Source organism: Phaethon aethereus, assembly GCF_964289735.1.
Source record: "Phaethon aethereus genome assembly, chromosome: 5".
NCBI classification, from domain to species: Eukaryota; Metazoa; Chordata; class Aves; order Phaethontiformes; family Phaethontidae; genus Phaethon; species Phaethon aethereus.
In genome coordinates this window covers 65,034,635-65,054,406 of record NC_138579.1, presented here as the reverse complement: position 1 = coordinate 65,054,406, position 19,772 = coordinate 65,034,635, and the positions used below count along the sequence as shown (strand labels likewise).

At 38.2% G+C, this 19,772-nt stretch overlaps 1 protein-coding gene across 1 annotated transcript in view; it reads left to right on the top strand.

Annotated features, from left to right (window-relative positions):
• The window catches only part of METTL15 (methyltransferase 15, mitochondrial 12S rRNA N4-cytidine), a gene marked incomplete at both ends in the record, with an annotated part of 96,572 nt that extends 78,990 nt beyond the window's left edge, over positions 1-17,582 (top strand). The window contains 3 exons of the mRNA XM_082000193.1: positions 7,219-7,410; positions 9,517-9,695; positions 17,140-17,582. Of these exons, the coding sequence (XP_081856319.1) occupies positions 7,219-7,410; positions 9,517-9,695; positions 17,140-17,582 (814 nt within the window). The remainder of the gene's footprint in view (positions 1-7,218; positions 7,411-9,516; positions 9,696-17,139) is intronic.
• Between the last annotated feature and the right edge of the window lie 2,190 nt (positions 17,583-19,772).

Here is a 19,772-nt window from a genome sequence, read left to right as displayed (position 1 = left end):
ACTTCCCTCCTCCTGCTGGCCACACTATTCCTGATACAGGCCAGGACGCTGTTGGCCTTCTTGGCCACCTGGGCACACTGCCAGCTCATGTTCAGCCGGCTGTCAACCAGCACCCCCAGGTCCCTTTCTGCCGGGCAGCTCTCCAGCCACTCCTCCCCAAGCCTGTAGCGTTGCATGGGGTTGTTGTGGCCAAAGTGCAGGACCCGGCACTTGCCTTTATTAAACCTCATACAGCTGGCCTCTGCCCATCGATCCAGCCTGTCCAGATCCCTCTGCAGAGCCCTCCTACCCTCCAGCAGATCAACTGCTCCCACCCAACATGGTGTCATCTGCAAACTTACTGAGGGAGCACTTGATCCCCTCATCCAGCTCATCTATAAAGATATTGAACAAGACCGGCCCCAGAACCAAGCCCTGGGAAACACCGCTTGTGACTGGCCACCAGCCGGATTTAACATCATTCACCACAACTCTCTGGGCTCGGCCATCCAGCCAGTTCCTCACCCAGCGAAGAGTAAACCTGTCTAAGCCACGAGCTGCCAGTTTCTCCAGGAGAATGCTGTGGGAGATGTGTTATATATAACCAGCCTAGACTGAACTGTTAGTTCTCAAATAGATATATGGGCTTTCTCCAGAGCTGCAATTAATTTCTTACAAAACTAAGAATGTAATGACAAGGTTTGTTTATAAGTTGATAGATGTTACAACTTTTTTTTGTTTGCAAACATGAAAACCTTCCCAACTTCCCCTTTGTCAAAGGTCTTTTAAAATTTTTTACAGCATATTTAGATACCTTTTTTGAGGGGGGTGTGGCACCGAGGCAGCATAACGCTCTTAGGTAGGATGCTGAGAGTTCCAGGACTTTATGACTGGAGTACTTGGTGGTTTGCTTCTAGGTGTGCCTGGTCCAGTGCAGCCGCGAGTGAAGTCGCAGCTATCTAACAGCTGCTGTGTGACCTAGGTGAAGTGAGTCAATGATATCAAACCAGGTCTGTACCAGTATCCTCATTACAGCTGGTGCTAATTGGCACCCCTGTTGGTAGTCTCAGTGGAGTTACTGAATCGAAGCAAGCACCGGATTGGTCTCCTTGTTTGATGTACACTGGCAAGATTTAGCTGAAAAACTTTTTTTTTTCTAGTTGTCTCAAAGAAACCATTTATTCTGGTGAGTAGAAGGTAGTTTTCACTGTTGACAAGGGATCATCACTTCCCGACTTTCTGTGTGTTCATACATAGAATTTGTAAGGGGGACCAAAGGTGAAAGATCAAGTGTTGTTATATACACATAAAAAAATACTGAAGCACCGTGAAAGCATAATCGTAATTTTCTGTGAAATTACTTCAATGATTGATGTCACAGTAACCTCTGTGACAATAGAGAGAAACTAGATAAGGGAAGAGATCTTCTCAGTTTATTTTGTAGAAGCTATATTCATGCTTTACTTTTTCCTGTGTGCATCCCTCTCAGCTGAGTAAAATAAAAAAGAATTATTTTTCTAAAGCGTTGTAGAATGCCAGAGGTTAACTGAAAGCAGAATAGCCTGAAAGGCATTAGGAGACTTTGAACTCTTTCTCATTCTGCTTTTTCATATAATTGAGAAGTGGGGATCCAATGCCATCAGAATTACTATGCTATGTGTCATAGTATAATACAACAAAATACTGTGTTACGACCTGAACAAAGGGTCCTGAACTCAAGGTTGTGTCTTATTTTCCAACTGTAGCAAACAGTACAAGAATGCTGTAAGCTCTTGAGGTTGTTGCACAATAAAATCTATTAAGGCCCCAACAGCATATGTAGTAGCTGAAATAACTTATTATATTTAAAATTGCCTGGATTGTTCGTGTTCCCAGTGTTCTTTTAAATTCTTGAATGTTTTTTTCTTGGAAAATGTCAAAACTAATGAAGAGGGAGTGAGCACGTGTGTTTTGAGAAGTTAGAGGTTGCTTGACTGCAACAATTGAGAACTTATGAAAAATTACCATGCTATTACCGCGCACACACACACAGAAGCCCAATGAGAGCTAAACATATGACAGGTATTGTTTGCTTTTTCACATCCTCAGACCGTAATCTCTGAAATTGTTTTAGCTTTCTGTATAGGTATCTTCAAGTCATTCATTCAGTATTAAGCCCTGCGAATCTTACTTCACCATTTGTAAGAGAGGGGCTAAAAGCTCTTTATAGCTGTTTTACGTCTCTAAAATATTCTGAATATGTAAAGTGCTGTTCAAGTACTAAGTTTAGATGGTTTCTCTTAAGCAAGACAATTGGGTTTAGTTATGTTGTAACCTTCAAAGATCACTTAAAATGCTATGTCCCTCTTTGGAGTCTTAACAGCTTTTGATGGTACCCCCGAGACCTCCTCCAAAACTCCTGTTCGGTCTTGGTCGGTAATGTTTTGATATTCGTTGTCTTCTTGGGGTTTTTTGAACCATAAGCATGGCTGATTTATTTGGTATTTAGGGATGGTCCCTGGTTTACCTTTCCTGCTTTTTCCACTAAGCGCTGTTTCTAAAATATATTAAGACAGAAAGTGTAACAGACAGATTTGCACACTTGGGAAGTGTGGTCGTGGAACATAAATCCTCTAATGCCCAAAGAAAACACTGGAACACTGAAAAAGAAAGCAAAAAGAATTTCTACATACCTGGGGAGAGCAGAAGGCCTGTGACTGTAGGGAATAAACATTTTTAGCATAGGGTATGCAGCTTCTATTATTTATTTGAGGTTTTTCTGGAAACAGAATTTACAGATGATGTAAACAGAAATCTGAAGGCAAAAGGAATTGAGCCTAAATTAGGCATTTTTAGAGAAAATAATGTGTGTAACAAGCAGTTATTATTTGAACATATATGTAAAGAATAGTAGGCCAAGGGAAAAGTTTTATTTTGTTTTAATAAATGCTTCTGAATGCCTAGTAAAATATTTTTATTTAAATAAATGTGTCAGGCTTATAATCAAATAGATTAGTCCTTGTCATCCCTATCATAATTGTTACCATCCTATCAAAAAAAGAGTTGTTATTTGTATTTCCTTTCATAAGGCAATAAATCTTATTTATTGCTGTGTACTTGGTTTGATTAATTGAAATGTATGAAATACCCAAGGTGCTTAAAATTGTTTCTTCTATCCCACAAAGAAACAGGAATTCAGAAAACTGGCCTGAACATTTTAATATAGTCATTATAATCTCATGAAATTCATCTGGGTTTAGTAAAGATTTATATTCACCAAGACACCTATATCCACTCTTGATATACAAAATGCATTGTATTCCAAACAGGTTATATACAGAGGCTATAATTTCACACAGTTGAAAGGCTGACATAAAAATGTCAATCTAACTCTTTTTCAATCTTTTTTTATTGGCAAACTCCAAAACATTTTCCAGCTGAAACATCTCTCTACCAAAGAGCAAATTTCAACTTACTTAAAATATACTTATTTTTTAATTATCTTTTCCTAATCACAGAGGGTTGGCAGGCCACTGTCCCAAACAGCCATCTGCATGCTTATGACTTGTTTAAAGAAACATGATCAAGTTTCTAGCAAGTTATAAATGTAGTTCAGAGTCCTTTTTCAGATTGGTTGGTAGCACAATACAGCACTCGTTCATGGCCGCCGTCATGGATAACTGTCTGCTGGGGGAACTAGGCAGTGTCAATTTATAATTTGTTCCAGCTCTCATTTATTTTCATCTCCCACATACAGAATTTTAAAGTTCATTTGTTTGCACAAGTTGCAAGGTTAGAAACACTGCCCAGTTGGACGAAGTGGTCCAGATTTTCAAGAAAATTCCTCTCATTATATGGAGGGGAAATACAATCTCAAAGCTATAACTATATAGCTTAAATTCGTTTAAATATGTTAAGTGGATTGTTGTGCTTTTCAGGAACTGTCAGTTCTCATTAAGCTGAATAGTTCTATTTAATCATGTGCTGGACAGTAATCGATTCAAAAATGCCTATGTGTGATCATGACATCCCTCATGAAATCTCTTCATTCAAGGTATTTCCCGGTTTTTGTGCTATGTTAAATAGGTTGATTCATTCTACTCTAATGAGGATACCATTGTGTAGCTAAATGTTCTTCCATATGGTTGCATTCATAACTTCTTCCTTTTAACAGAGATTTCTTCTCTTTCTTCCTCCCTCCTTCCCCCCCGGTAGCATTTTCTCACTCCAGTTGGATAGATGCAGAAAAGGTCCCGATTCCCTGTTCATACGCTATTTTAAAGCTGTAGCCACTGGAGTTGGCTAAATTATGTCATAGTGCCAGTTGTCTTGATGTTAAACTGACCTGAAAGAGGGATTAGACTTAAGCTGATAATTTGAATAAGTTGTTTGTTAAGTTGTTTGGGTTTTTTTCAAAATTACTGTAATGCTGAAGTGTCAAAAGTTATGTGGACAGCTGTCCTTTTGTAGCTGAAACAGTTAAAGGAGTTGCTCTCTCCATTCACTGCTGCCCATGTAACTTAGACAAAATTATGTGAGTTAACCTAGTAATAATTTGGCTGCTAATTCATCGTGCTGAGGAGCAGTTACCCAAACCGTAATCGAAAGTCAGACGTGGAGGCAGTGGCTTCTTGTTAGGGGCAGAAATATATTGCGTTTTGCATGTACTGCTTAAGAATGCAGCAACATGTTAGTTAATCTTTGTGAAATACATTGAGATTTTGATAGATAAAATAAATCATTTAATTGTAGGTCACCTTATTTGTAAATAAGAATCAAAAGTCCACTTTTAGACACTCAAGAAAGAACACCTCAGAGATGTGTCATCTTCTCCTTTGCAGTGACGCTTTGCCTTCCCAGTACGGGAATATTAAGCAAGATCCACTTTAAATCTAAAAAAGAAGAATGCTAAGCACAAATATGCCTGTAAAACTTTGCTCTCCCCAGTGACTAGGTGCCTGCATCGAAACTACAATGAAGTATTTTATCTGTTTATGTTCCAGTGCACCTAGTTTTGGCAATTATTTTTGAAACAACAAATACCCCTAAAAATCTAAAACAAAACCACACTGTTTGTTCCGTGGCAGTAACCCAGTTTCTTTTCCTGGCAGGTCAATATTAACCACGAGGCTGTGTAGTCATGTTCCATCTTGTATGCTTCTCCTCTAGGTCCAAGAACTGTTTGTTCCTTTGGGCATTTTGGCCTCGCTTGACAAAGGACCCTGCTCAGCGCCATGCTTGCCCTGGTGCTCAGGGCAGCCCCGTTGAATGTGGAAGGTGTCCCTTTAGGTTCCTTCGTGGTGAAAAACTGAAATTTTAGTCAGGTTTCCATTTCCTTGAGATCAAGCAGGAAGGGAGTAAAGAGTTAAAGAAGCTTAGTAGCTGCTGATGGGTGGGTTGGACTAGTTTTCAATGCTGATATATATATATGCCTTCTTTGCCTCAGTCTTTAATAGCCAGTCCAGGTATCCACAGGGTATTCGGCCCCCTGAGCTGGAAGATGGGGATGGAGAGCACAATGTACTCCTCATAATCCAGGAGGAAGCAGTCAAGGACATGCTAAACCACCTGGACACCACAAGTCTATGGGGCCTGATGGGATCCACCAGAGAGTACTGAGAGAGCTGGCAGAGGAGCTTGCCAAGCCACTCTCCATCATTTATCAGCAGTCCTGGTTAACAGGGGAGGTCCCAGAAGACTGGAGGCTTGCCGATGTGACGCCCGTCTAAAAGAAAGGCCGGAAGGAGGATCCTGGGAACTACAGGCCTGTCAGCATGACCTCTGTACCGGGGAAGATTATGGAGCGGATGGTCTTGAGAGTGCTCACAGGGCATCTGCAGGACAACCAAGCGATCAGGCCTAGCCAGCATGGGTTCATGAAAGGCAGGTCCTGCTTGACCAACCTGATCTCCTTCTATGACCAGGTGACCCGCCTAGTGGATGAGGGAAAGACTGCGGACGTTGTCTACCTGGACTTTAGTAAAGCCTTTGACAGCGTCTCCCACAGCATTCTCCTGGAGAAACTGGCGGCTCGAGGCTTAGACAGGTTTACTCTTCGCTGGGTGAGGAACTGGCTGGATGGCCGAGCCCAGAGAGTTGTGGTGAATGATGTTAAATCCGGCTGGTGGCCAGTCACAAGCGGTGTTTCCCAGGGCTGGGTTCTGGGGCCGGTCTTGTTCAATATCTTTATTGATGATCTGGATGAGGGAATCGAGTGCTCCCTCAGTAAGTTTGCAGATGACACCAAGTTGGGCAGGAGTGTTGATCTGCTGGAGGGTAGGAGGGCTCTGCAGAGGGATCTGGACAGGCTGGATCGATGGGCAGAGGCCAGCTGTATGAGGTTTAATAAGGGCAAGTGCCGGGTCCTGCACTTGGGCCACAACAACCCCATGCAACGCTACAGGCTTGGGGAGGAGTGGCTGGAGAGCTGCCTGGCGGAAAGGGACCTGGGGGTGCTGGTTGACAGCCGGCTGAACATGAGCTGGCAGTGTGCCCAGGTGGCCAAGAAGGCCAACAGCGTCCTGGCCTGTATCAGGAATAGTGTGGCCAGCAGAAGGGGGGAAGTGATCGTGCCCCTGTACTCGGCCCTGGTGAGGCCGCACCTTGAATCCTGTGTTCAGTTTTGGGCTCCTCACTACAAGAAGGATGTTGAGGTGCTGGAGCGTGTCCAGAGAAGGGCAATGAAGCTGGTGAGGGGTCTGGAGCACAAGTCTTATGAGGAGCGGCTGAGGGAACTGGGGTTGTTTAGTCTGGAGAAGAGGAGGCTGAGGGGAGACCTTATCGCTCTCTACAACTACCTGAAAGGGGGTTGTGGTGACGAGGGTGTCGGTCTCTTCTCCCAAGTAACTAGTGATAGGATGAGAGGAAATGGCCTCAAATTGCGCCAGGGGAGGTTTAGACTGGATATTAGGAAAAATTTCTTCACTGAGAGGGTGGTCAGGCATTGGAACAGGCTGCCCAGGGAGGTGGTTGAGTCGCCATCTCTGGAAGTGTTCAAAAAACGTGTGGATGTGGCGCTTCAGGACATGGTTTAGGGAACATGGTGGTGCTGGATTAATAGTTGGACTTGATGATCTTGAAGGTCCTTTCCAACCTAGTGATTCTGTGATTCTGTGTGAAAAGTACTTAAACTATTGCTTTGGGCATAGCCTAGTGCTTCTGGGAGAAGTGAGCACTACTGTCTAATTCCTGCTATACAGGAGGAAAACACTGTGCTGTTACAACTAAAATTGAGGCTATTTATTTGTGATTTCCTTACAGGAAGCAGATTCGAGCTCTTCTAGGACAGTTTAGCCAGTCAGAGGCTTTGTTAATCTCCTCTGGAGTTGAGCCGGGGACTCTAGATGGAGTTCTCCTGGATGCTGGCTGTTCTTCTATGCAATTTGATACACCTGAAAGAGGTTTTTCCCTGCAGAAGGATGGACCTTTGGACATGAGGATGGATAGTGACAGGTACCTGTTCATAAAATATTTCTTCTTGAAACTCAAAAGCTGTGTGCTCAGCAACACCCATACCTTTAATTGCCTCTTAAATTGAAGAATTCTCATCATCAGACCACATCTAATTTTGCACGAGTATACTATCTGTCTCTCGCTACAAAGCTTTTTTTTGATGCTAATACTTAGAACCCTTGTTATTATCTTTTCCCTCTTTGAAATAGGAGGAAACTTCCAGTGATGAGTAATTAAACCAGTAACGTTTTTGTTAATTATACAATTATTATGTTATATTTTTTGACTGTATGGTATACAGTTACAGGGACATCTCTTTTTCAGAAGCCTGTCTTCTCCCTGTTATTTCTGCAGTTTCTCAGATTGTACTTGATCTACAGGCTCACAACCCCTTACTGCAGTCCCCTTCCTTTCCTGCCACACTTACTATTTTTGGAACCTTCACTTGAGCATGTTCGGTTGCTCCCTCAGGAAAGGAGCAACCTCCCTCTTCTCTGCAATGACCATCTGACCCAGTTACTTCTCACTAAAAGGAACGTAATGTAAAATAAATAAATAAAATCCCATCCATGATATATCTGTCAAGTGAAATCAGATAGCTACATTGCTCTTAACACACTAGTATAATGTTGTCTTACATGCCTGTGGATGTATTGTAAACTTTCCTTAGCAATATTATAAGCTTCCTTTCACATTGCATAGGAAGCACATCAGGCTTACTTAATTATCAAATTAACAATTATTAAGTAAAATATAATTATTTAAATTATTAGAATTGGTGTTTAGTACATTCAAGACCATGAAAATCAATGGTGCAATGATGATTTCTACTTACGTAGCACTTTTCATCTTCAAACAACCTGATATATTTCTGTAGCATTGTGCTTTTTCCATGTACAACCAAAGATCTCTGTTGTATAGATGATGGCAGTAATTGCATAATGCATGACTGGGAGAATGAAAATTTTTGGTTTGCGTTCTGATGAACCTGTAGTGTTACGAAATGTCATTTGATCTTTCATTGCTCACATAGAGCCGATGGGAAACCTCAGTTTCTAAGGTATTATCTTAACACATTAATGTTGAGTCTTAACACAACAAATTTCATGATTCTCGCTTTTTCCAGTTTTGTGTAAAAAGCTCACATGATCCTCCTGGGATTCAGCCCTCAGATTTCAAGAATCTGAACTAAAGGCTTGTATTTGCATCATGTGGATACATACATGGAACAAGGGCATAAGAACAAAGGATACCTGTAGCATAACAAAAGCCTTACGCAACGGTTGTTGCTATGATACTACTTGCCTCTGATTTCTAAGTTTTGTCACCTTTTGTAAGATACTGCAGGAGAGTAATAAACGCCTGAAAAATATTCGGCACATTCATGTCTTTGTAGAAGAGAATTTATTAAGTAGGTTGTATGTTTTCTCAGATTAGTAAACCCATATATGATGTTCATAAAATGGCTTGAGCTATTTCAATAGCGAAGTGACAGAGATTTAAAAGAAATAAATGCATGGCTTATACTGTTTATGTTGTAATAATTCCTGTAATTTGTAATATTAGGTCATTTTTATTCTCTCAAAGCAGTATTTGGATATAAATTCTTATGCCTTTTAATGAAAAGTAAAGTGAAATTATTTTCATGAGCAATTGTTTTCATAGCAGATGATGTGGAAGAAAAGATCCTTGAGATCAGGTCGGACTAGAAAATTACATAATGCAAGATGACTAAAATTAACCCATAAGGGGCAAGTTTATATTCTAAAGCTGGCTAAATAAAAAGTCACACAACATTTCCATTTTAATGTGAGACTGAGATATTTATTTCTGTCAACTCATTAAGCATAGTTTATGGTAATACTTGGAAGTTTCAGCTGTTCTAATTGATGTTAAGGAACAAGCTCCATTTAAAGTAGCAAAAAAAAAGGATTTAAAAGGTGCCAGCTATATCTGTTTTCATAGGGTTGCTGTCTCTTATTTGAAAACCTCAAAGGCACTTGTATGCAGTGTGTGTGTTTGACTTTATGTCTCAATGCTGTGAAGCTTCACCTCTTGTCAATGAAAACTGACGTCAGTGAACTAATTGGCTCTTCTTGTGCGTAGGTACCCTGACATGCCCACTGCTGCTGATGTTGTGAATGCTTTAGATCAACAGGCGCTTGCGTCCATCCTGAGAACATACGGAGAGGAGAGGCATGCCAAGAAAATCGCTTCAGCCATCGTTCAGGCACGCAGCATATACCCCATCACCAGAACTCAGCAGCTTGCAAGCATTGTTGCAGGTACCCTCATTAATTCTTCACAGTGGCTGAGGAGAAAAAATATTAATCCCCAAAGTCCCAGAGGGATCTATTTGTACTTGAAATCGTGCAGGATCTAATCCTGCCTATTCTGCTCTGATGTCAGCGCTTTTTTTTTTTGAAGCTCCCACTTTTTATATTATAGTTTGACAATTAGTTTAATAATAGATTTTACATGAAGTGATATGTCATTTTGCCAACCAAGTGGAAACACAGAATGACAGCAGCCTAGGGAATTCTTTATTCCAGCTATTGATAAGCCTTCAAATACTAGATACGTCATGTACCTCTCTTGGTTTTAAATTTCTACATTTTTAATATTTTGAGGGGTAGTACCAAGGCAGTTTCTAATTATGAATGAAATCAGATCATTTCTGTCTGCTTAAAGAACCAGGAAGCAAAAAGTAAAGCAATACATAGCTTGCTTCACTCTGTGAATGCCAAGTAGATCAGCCTGAAGCGGCTATTGAAACATTTCATCTTACTTGCTCTTCACTGTAAACAACTTGAACAAAATGTAGTTAGGCAGGAACTGTGCTCACATCAAGAACCTTCATGTTTGTGTTCTCAAGTGAAAATTTTCAAGAAAAAATATAAGGCACAAATCCTGTTCGTTAACATTATTATAGGTAATGTTGGGATATTTTCATTTTTAAACCAAGAAATGAAAATTACTCTGTCTTGTCACAAGTAAGTCTAAAATGCTGACTCCTTTCAATATAGACCTTTAAAATGGCTATCCAAATTTAAGATTTGCTAAAGAATAGCGTTAAATGCTGTATTGGTATCCTGAAGACTTAAAAAAAAAAAAGTATTCATAAAAATTTGTATTATTTAAACTGGAAGTTTAAGGGACTTACTTTTAATGACTAACAAAGAAATTCAAAGGTTTGGATTTGCATAAGTCAGGATACTTGCACAAAATGTATAGTCAACTGAGGCCCAAAGTTTAGCTGATATGATTAAAGGACCCGAAGACACTGCTTGCTGTGATAAGCCTCTGCTGTAAATACACTGATTGTGAGGAACAATCAATCTTAAAAAAAATGAGTCTTTAATAAAACTTGAAGGGTTACATTTTTAATATAGTCATTGTCATCAACATCACAAACTAATAATTTAGCGCTTTGTCACATGTATCTCATGCTTTTTGAAAAACTGCTGATTAAAAGTGTACTGTTCTTGAGATTGAAGCAACCATATTGCTATGCTAAAGAGGTAATGTGTTATAGGCTGTTAACAAGCAACCTCGTAACTTCTGAAATAATTCTGTGCACTAGCTTGAACTAAGAAAATAAAAATACTAGTGCATAAAAGACAGTGATTAAAGATCCTTTAATGTGTTTCATGTGATTCATCACTTAATGGTCACTTCCTGTGACAAGGAGAAAGATTTTTTGTTCTCACTTTAAACTCTCTGCTACATTTGAAGAGCAGCTCGATACATGAATCAGGTATGCATCAGACAGTACATATGCCAAACACAATGAAACCAGCACTTATCTGCTTTTTTTTAAGTATACAAGTAGCTAAAAAAATGTTAGGATTGTTACACTGATCCCTGTTTGGGTAGAACTTCTTCCAGTTTTAATTTCATTCCTCCAGTAAAGCAGTACAATGGTGGATCCTACTATTTTTTGAACTGATTATACTTTAAGAAAATTTCTGGTATCTATAATGTAGTTTGTTTGATTTATCATCTATTGTCAATATATATTCTTATGCAAGGTAAGCCAGAGCTAAAGCGCCAGAGACCACAGCTACAGGATCCTCTCGGTGGCACAGCACAAAAACCCCCCTGACTAATTCAGGACTTTACCAGAATAAAATCTATGACCTATTAGTTAAATGTCAAGTCCTTTAAAAAATAAAATGTTTCTTTCACGTGTTCTAGATTAACATGGCTTCAGATTTTCTAGAACTTCAGAGTTTTGTATTAACGTCCAGCTGATAACCAGAATCCCAGTGAATATAGATTTGGACTACCCTGAAATTGGAAAATTTCATTTCTGTTGATAGAATGCATTGATAAAAGCCTGTCTTGTTGTTGCTAATTCTTTGGGAGATAAGAGTGAAGGATGTAATTAAAAAACAAACACAAAACCAGCTCCACAACAGTCACAGAACAATCGGACATTTCTGAAGTTTGTATTGGCAAGAGTTATCATTGTAACATATGGCTTGAAAAAATACCTGAACAGATCTGTATGTCAAGATTTCCTACAACAGCTTGGGGCTAACTCAGGTATCCCTTGCTCTCCTTTGTCCCAGTTCAAGAAAATAATTCTTTCTGTTTCTTGGCATAGAGCCTGAAAGTCATCTCTCTACATACTGTGCAAATGAATAAGGTCCTACAAAAAAAAATCTAAAGAAACTTTGGCTTTTTTTGTTTTTCTAAATGTCGTCCAAAAGGCTTCTGAACCATTTAAATGAGGAGATCTTTGTGAGCTACGAAGTCTGCAGTATACATGGGGAAAAAGGAGGAGTTTTCTGTTCAGTCATGTCAACATCATCTCTTCCTGCAGCACGGTCGAACGCCATTCACTGTTCATAATTTTCACACAGCTATCTGTAATGATGAACACTCTGTAAATACTAAAGAACAGTCGTTCTCGGCTGAAGGTCGGTGAATAGATGTGTGGAAGGCGATTACGAAACAATTCCTGACGGCTTTTGCTGTAGCTCATCGAGTTGTTTGGAAAATACAGGTTTAACTCGGTGTGCAGGAAAACTGGTTAAAAACAGTGAAATTTCTAGAATGTAATTTTAATATGCTTTTTTCATACAATTGATCATCCATTTTTATTTATTCTCAGTGGCTTTTGTTGAAAATTTTATTTTTCTCAGTATTATTTAGATATGTAATCTATTAACAGGTCATTTTGAGATCATGTAATCATTTGAAATTAACTTGAAAGGAATTATGATAAGATACTAAAGAAATTTGAAAAGTTTAAAAAAACTTTAATGGGTGAAGCCAGTCTCATTCAGACTGGTTCACATTTATAGACTTTAATTATCAGTTTGGAATCTGTAATATTGCCTGAATTTCAGATGAGTGAGAATTAACACTGTACTGAGGGAGCCTAGACAAAAGGACATTAGTTGCGTCACAGAAACTTATTAAATGCAATGCTAATTCAACAGACGGATTCCTGCAAACAGGTGCACCATCTGAATTAATTTTTAAACTCTCCCACTCTCATCCACTCTGGGGACTTTAACAGTTCATATTGACAGGCACAGCACGTTGCTAATTTCATTCACAAGCTTTAAAATTTCAATACATTTCAACATGTGAATCTATTAGATTTTTAAAAGTGTAACTAGCATCAGGGCATCCCAAAACTAAAAATGATAATTTCTCTCACTGGGATTTCAAGCTAGTCATCTAGCCAGAAGCGTGGTGTTTTTATGAATGAAATTCATTTTGCAAGCTTCCCATATAGATTTTTTTTATATTTTTGTACATTGTACAGCCTCTCACCAGGAAGGATTTTCTTTTACTGTCATGGTAATTGGAGGGGGCTGAGTGAGAGAATTTGTGCCTTAGCAAAAAGCACAGATAGTTTTTTATTTAACTATATCAGAGGACTAAGAGTGGGATAGGAAGATTTTTCACCCCTGGAACATAGATCAAAATCTACTGCTTTTACTAGAAATATGAAGACCAATGCAGCAGAAGTCATTACCACAGATCACATTTATTATTTAATCCCAGTCTTTGAAGACAGACCAATAAGTCCCTGAACTTGGAAATGGTTTCATTTTGATTTTGGTTTGGAGTGATTTGGTTGCATAAAGCTGCAAAGTAGCTGTATTTCTTTACCAATTTCCTGAATATTAGCATTCTGGACTGTTACAGATGACCTGCAATGCTGTTTGTACATGTTCAACTGAGGCATGTGAGATTGTATTATACTCACAGAATATATCTGGGTTTTAATTTGGCTTTCTTCAGTGTGTGATAAATTAATTCACAGTAGTAAATTAATGTCACGGTTAATCATCATACAAGATTATTGTAGGAAGACACTGCACTGAACAACCATGGCAGGACAAATGGAAGAACCTCCCTAAGACCTGTTAGTGTCCTAGTCATGCTGGTAGCCTGAGTATCTCATTTCTTTTGTGTATCTATTCAGTATTGCAATTGCAAAATAGCAGAGTTCATGATCAGACTACTAAAAATCTGGCCAGATATCAGCATATCATGTCTATTTAGATTTTTACAAAACCAGTTTTGAAGTAGATCTTTATATCATCCTTGTTGTTCAGCTAAGTAGAAGATACTTTGGTGATATGGAGACAAAACTTCCAATATTTTACTAAAATTCCAGTGAGATTCGCTGTGGGAATTTAAACAAAGGATCTCATTGTAGGCTTCTGTTTTTATGGTTAGGTCCCAATCAGGAAACACATTCATTTTTGTACCTAAATTACATGCTGTACTCTTGTGGGTTGGCTTCATTTTTATCTGTGATACTTTTGGAAGCTGGAATACTCTTAGAATATCAGAAATGGATCATCCCCAGAAAACCAGCAGTATTTTTAGAAAATACTTAGGCTGCTAGAGTACTTATGGCTGCAATACTTAGGCTTCTAAACGGTGATAGTTAAAAATTCCGGATCGGCTTTGTGAGATGAACACCAGCTCTGGGTGGTAACAGCCAAAAATTGAAAGTAAAAAAAGGATGCTCTTCAAGTCACATCCGTAAATTTTTCAGCAAGTGGCAGGAGAAAGGTGGTACTGCAGAAAGCCTGTAATAAACCAATACAGGTAGAATTAGAAAAATGCACCCTGTTTCCTCACTCACTAGCTTGTTAGTAGCTACATTTTGTAAGGGAACTGTGGTTTTTCGTTCCAGTTACAACTATTTTCAGTAATGTGAACACGGCAGCAGTGGGCATGGTTTTGGAAGGGGGAAGGGAAGAGTAAGGTATGTTTTCAATGGTTTTAAATGTAGACTTAGAAAAAGGGATAAATTTGTTGTCTGAGATCTTTTACAAAAACAGTCTTTTCTTACTCAAGAGACCATGGCTTCTGTAATTGAATTCAAAAGATACCTGGGTATCTGATGTGTTAACTTCAAATTCTATTGAAGAAAAATGCTATTATGACTGAAACCTAAGGCAGGTCTTACGGAGAATACAAAGCTAAGAAACTAATCATTTAGTGCATGCTATGAAACACATATGTCCTCTGGTATTTTTGGATATATTACATGCTGATTTGAAACCCTGCCATTTCATTTAATAACTATACAGGAGTTCTGAGCATGCTACTCATTTTTGTGGCTGTTAGTTGACCACTTCAAAAAATTATGCTCAGCATAGCATTCCTTTATGTTATGCATTAGGAGTCAGTTTTCTTCACACACAAATGGCAGTCAATGGCTGTTTTAAGGATTCCATTTTCAAAGAGTGTTCTTAGGTAAGTAAAGAAATATGGAAACAGATAATGTGCCAGGTAGTACGAGCATGGTGTCAGTTGGTTTCTTGGGACATCTTCTGTGATTTTGAGTGCTCCTTTTAGTTCAGCTCTTTCATCAAAAGACGCTTTAGCACCCCTACAATGAGGGTATATATTCTTTTTGTGATTCACTGAAAGTATAGAACGTGGTGTTCTGAAAGACAGAAATTGTATTAGCTAGCTAGTTTAACTTTTTCTAGAGTTTGTAAGTGGTGGAGGAGCCTAGTTCCTACAGGTTAAATCTGTTTACTCTGTTTTGCAAAACAGAGTTTAAAGCCACAAATCCTGTGCAGTGGTGTGTGTTGGGAGAAGTTGATCCTGTTGCCACTTTCTCGCTGGAAGGATTCAGACAATAGGAACAAGAAAGTGCCACAGGTACGGTGGGTTACTTCATTTAACTCAGGCACTGTTAGCAGAGAGTCAGAAGAGGTAGGGAATCTAGTTGGAAAAATTGAGTATGCAGAAACGCATCTTAGATACATCACATGCATGGTGATAACTTTGTTAATAATAATTGAATTTTTAAATCCCATTATTGGCCTCTCCCTTTGCTGGACACTGATGATCACTTGTGTGTTTGTGATGCCGAACACTTATGCTTTCTGACCTAAGTAAAATCTTACCTTTAAAACTGTCAGGAATTCCACTAATAAATTATTTTGTGGCAACGTACTGGATTATGATATCTCCATTAAATTTTCTTCCATCACCCGTGTAAATGTGAATTTAGTCAACTTGTTTCAGAGCTACCTTGTTCCTATCATTTACTCCACTACATAGAATATCAATTACTTGATTATGAGCTGCATTTACTTCAAATCCATTGCTTTCTAATGTAGTTTGCACTGGCATGGAATTAAGGCATTTTAATACATACGTGCTATCTGTTTGCCTTATCTCTAATGTGCCCTGTTGTTTGGAAAAATAATTCTTTCCAGTTATACGCTGGCATTATTCATTCAATCTGTCTTCACCAGACTCCTGCGCTCAGTTACGTAATAGATTATAACTTTACTCAGGTTTCACAGAACTTGTAAGACTCTTGCGGTTTAGTCCCTTTGATCCATCAAATCTGGCTCCTGGACGTTTTTGCTCTATACTCAGATAATGAAGAATCAAGCCTAAAATAACATAATGATATATTAAAGTTTCTATCAAAATCTCGGTCTCTACAGAGACTTGTATAACTCATAAGAATTTTGGAAAAAGGAAGAGGGAGTTTTGTGCATCTAGTCAAAATTATTTAATTTGGCGATTTTTCATCCAACAGGCTCATACCTTGACACATTCTGCTCTATAGGCATGTGAAAAAGCAAGTCAGCTGCATTTTCTAAATTTCTCGAGGTATTTTTGTGAACATTTGAAGAAACACAGGGCTGTGGTCAACTGTTTTTATCCCCAAACAAGGATGCCTCTTTTAAGCTTTAAGCAATTCATTGAAAGATATTATCACCAGGTGGACATAGTCATCATCTCTGCCTGTGAAGAAATGCATAATTTTCTAGAAGCAGCAGTTAAAATTGTGTGTCCATCATATATTAAATTATTTTTTCCCTTAAAAACATAAAACAAACCACTACAAATACTGAACTGACATTGACTACACTGTAAGATGTAGGACTTACCTAGCGCATCTTCGTTTTTTCCCTGTTTTAGTTTCAGCCGTCACTCTGCATTTTAATTTTGTGAAGCATTTGAGGAAGGAATTTCTATGACAGATTGTAGGAAAAAAAAAAACATGCAACCACAAGCCAGATCAGTTTCATAGGGTTTAGTTTCAGAAATATGAATGCAAAGCAGAAAATAAAGATATATAATAAAGAAGGAAGCTCACCATCCAAGGTTCAGGTGTAAGTATGCTTTTCTTTAAAGGCATCATGCATGAGTGGGTTAATGTCAGGATAGCAATGTAAAAATAATAAATTAACATCTACGTTTTAAAATTTATGACAGGTGCTTTTCCAGCATCAGCACTGTATGCACGAAAAGACTTGCTTCAGAGACCTACACATGTTGCTACCAAAACTTTTCAAGGCCTGCGAATATTTGTAAATGATGAGCTCCATGAACTCTTTATAGGGCTGAAGACAGCTGAGAAGTTTCTAAAACCAGGAGGTCGCCTTGTAGCCCTCTCCTTCCATTCACTAGAAGATCGTATTATTAAACGTTTTCTTCATGGAATAGACATGGCAGAAAAGTACAATCTTGGGTCAAGGCAGAAGATAAGACAGGCCCTGAAGAATTGCTCCACAGAAGATACACAAGAATTTCCCTGTGAAAAATCCAACTCAAAGTGGATTTTTATACAGAAGAAAGTTCTCACACCTCAGGCCAAGGATATTCAAACAAACCCAAGAGGAAGGTCGGCCAAGTTAAGAGCTGCTATTAAAATCTAAAACAAAATATCTGATTATATAATTTTTATAATTAAATGTTGTTTTCCGAAAGGCTAACTGGACAGATAGCTTTTCTCAAGCTGAGAAAATAAAATGAAGGCTGTTAGAAAACATTTCTTTCCTACCTTTGTGTTTCTTTTTAATTAGGATGTAGTGTAGAGCATCAAAAGGTAAAGTAGATGTAGATAAGTGGGTGTCACTAACTATACAAAAAAGACATCTTTTAAAAAAAAACCATGAAAACCAAAATTTATAAAAATTACAGGTTATTTATAGTATTTCTCTTAGATTAAATTCAAAATCATGACATTAACAGTCTAAATTTGGTAGCTGATTGAGACAGAAACATTTTTATGGGGGTGGATTTCACACACTTAAGTCAGATGAATGATTTAGTCTGCAGTAAGTTCAAGCTAACCTAAGAATTCATGATATATAAATATCTCTCTCTCAATTTGACTTGTTGCATGAATGCCTGTGGGACAAGAGCTAGTTCCTAAATAAATTGGTAGCAGTATCTAATGTTCTATCCAGGAATTTGTAAATGGGTGCTTACCTTTTTTAAAAATAAGTAAATATTTCCATCTGAGTGATCACCTGGTTATGTAATGTTTATGGATTCTAAATAATAAATGTATCTTGGGGAAAAAAAGATACTTAAAAGATCTCTGCACTTCGACACAGCAAACAAGCAGTCAGAAAACTTGCACTCGATCATTTGGATTTCTTCCCGTCACCCTGACTTCTGTGCATAGAACCAGTACAACTTCTGTGTGTCGATGGAATTACAGTTACCCCATCAAAAAAGGGGTATTGTGGGTCTTATTAAGTATTCTGCTTTGCTGGTGATGAGTTATTAAGAGGTGCTACTTAGATTAAGTATTGAATTCTTTATTATAAAAGGCCCATGGTAACACCAGTTTCCTATTTGGATGCTATACTAGGTGGTAAAACATGTAGCATCATTTATTTTTAGTAAGTTAATATGAATTAAGGTATGAATATCTTCAAAGACCAATGTTTTGCTGTCTTTGTATGTTAAAAATGATCAGAAAATAATGTAAGTTTCAACTTCTTTGACCTCCAGCTCATCTTTTCAGGAAACGAAGTCCTTATTTAGGTAATCAAATCAGTAGCAGGATTTCATTTGTGATGAACCTGAAACTTAACGGCTGGTAGAATAAAAAAAACGTAATTTCTGACTCTGAGATAAATGATTATTACACTGGCTTCTGAAAGAGAACTGACTAGATCATTGCAGTCTGGATTTTCATCAAGCATCCTCTTTATGCTGTTGTAAATGATTACTTCATTGGAGTGTTTTGAGTCATATTGACAGAAACAAGTTGAAATTTAGGTTTACTGTCTATAATATGCAATATATTGAAATACCTGAATATTGTTTAATTCCTTAGCGAAGCTAAGTCATGTAATGTATTGTTAGGTATACATATGATAACATCCGTCACTAATCTGAAATAACAGTCGAATGGTGATGGGCATTTCATGCTTTTCTGCAATTTCAATACTTTTCCACTACTTTCATTGTACATGCTATTAAATATTAAATACATCATTCCACTTCAAATAATATTACTTACTGCTGACATCTCAGAGAAAACAGACTGTACCTTAAATAGACACTTGTTCTTCCAAACATTAAATATAAATAGCTAATGTTGTTTTTAGCTAACATTCCATACCGAAATGTACTTCAATTGTAGGTTGGAAAAACTGTGCCTCCAACATAGGCTTAGAAGAGTTGTAGTGCCAAGCTGTGCATTGCTCAGGAACACACTTCAGGAAAACACCATCCAGTTATAGTGGAAGTTAAGTTATCTGTATCCTAGAAATTATACGAAAGCGTTAAAATTCCTTACACTTAAAACAATGTTAAAATCCACACTTCTCGCATCTAATTTCAATGGCACAGTTTCTTAGGATAGTTGAACTACAGTTTATCAGTTTTTGTAAACGCAGTCCCTCAGGGAAACGAAGAGTGTTTTCTTTACCTTTGGGTTGGAATTGCACAGTCGCGGCAGTGCATCAGTCGTTGAGCTCTTCTCTTCAGAGGATCTGTTTCTCTGCTCTCAGAGTCTTCTCACTTTCAACTTTAAACTTGTGCTATGGAAAGTCCTGGAATTTTAGCCTCTGCTTACCTGAAAAAATAATTTTCTGGTTTTCCCAGAA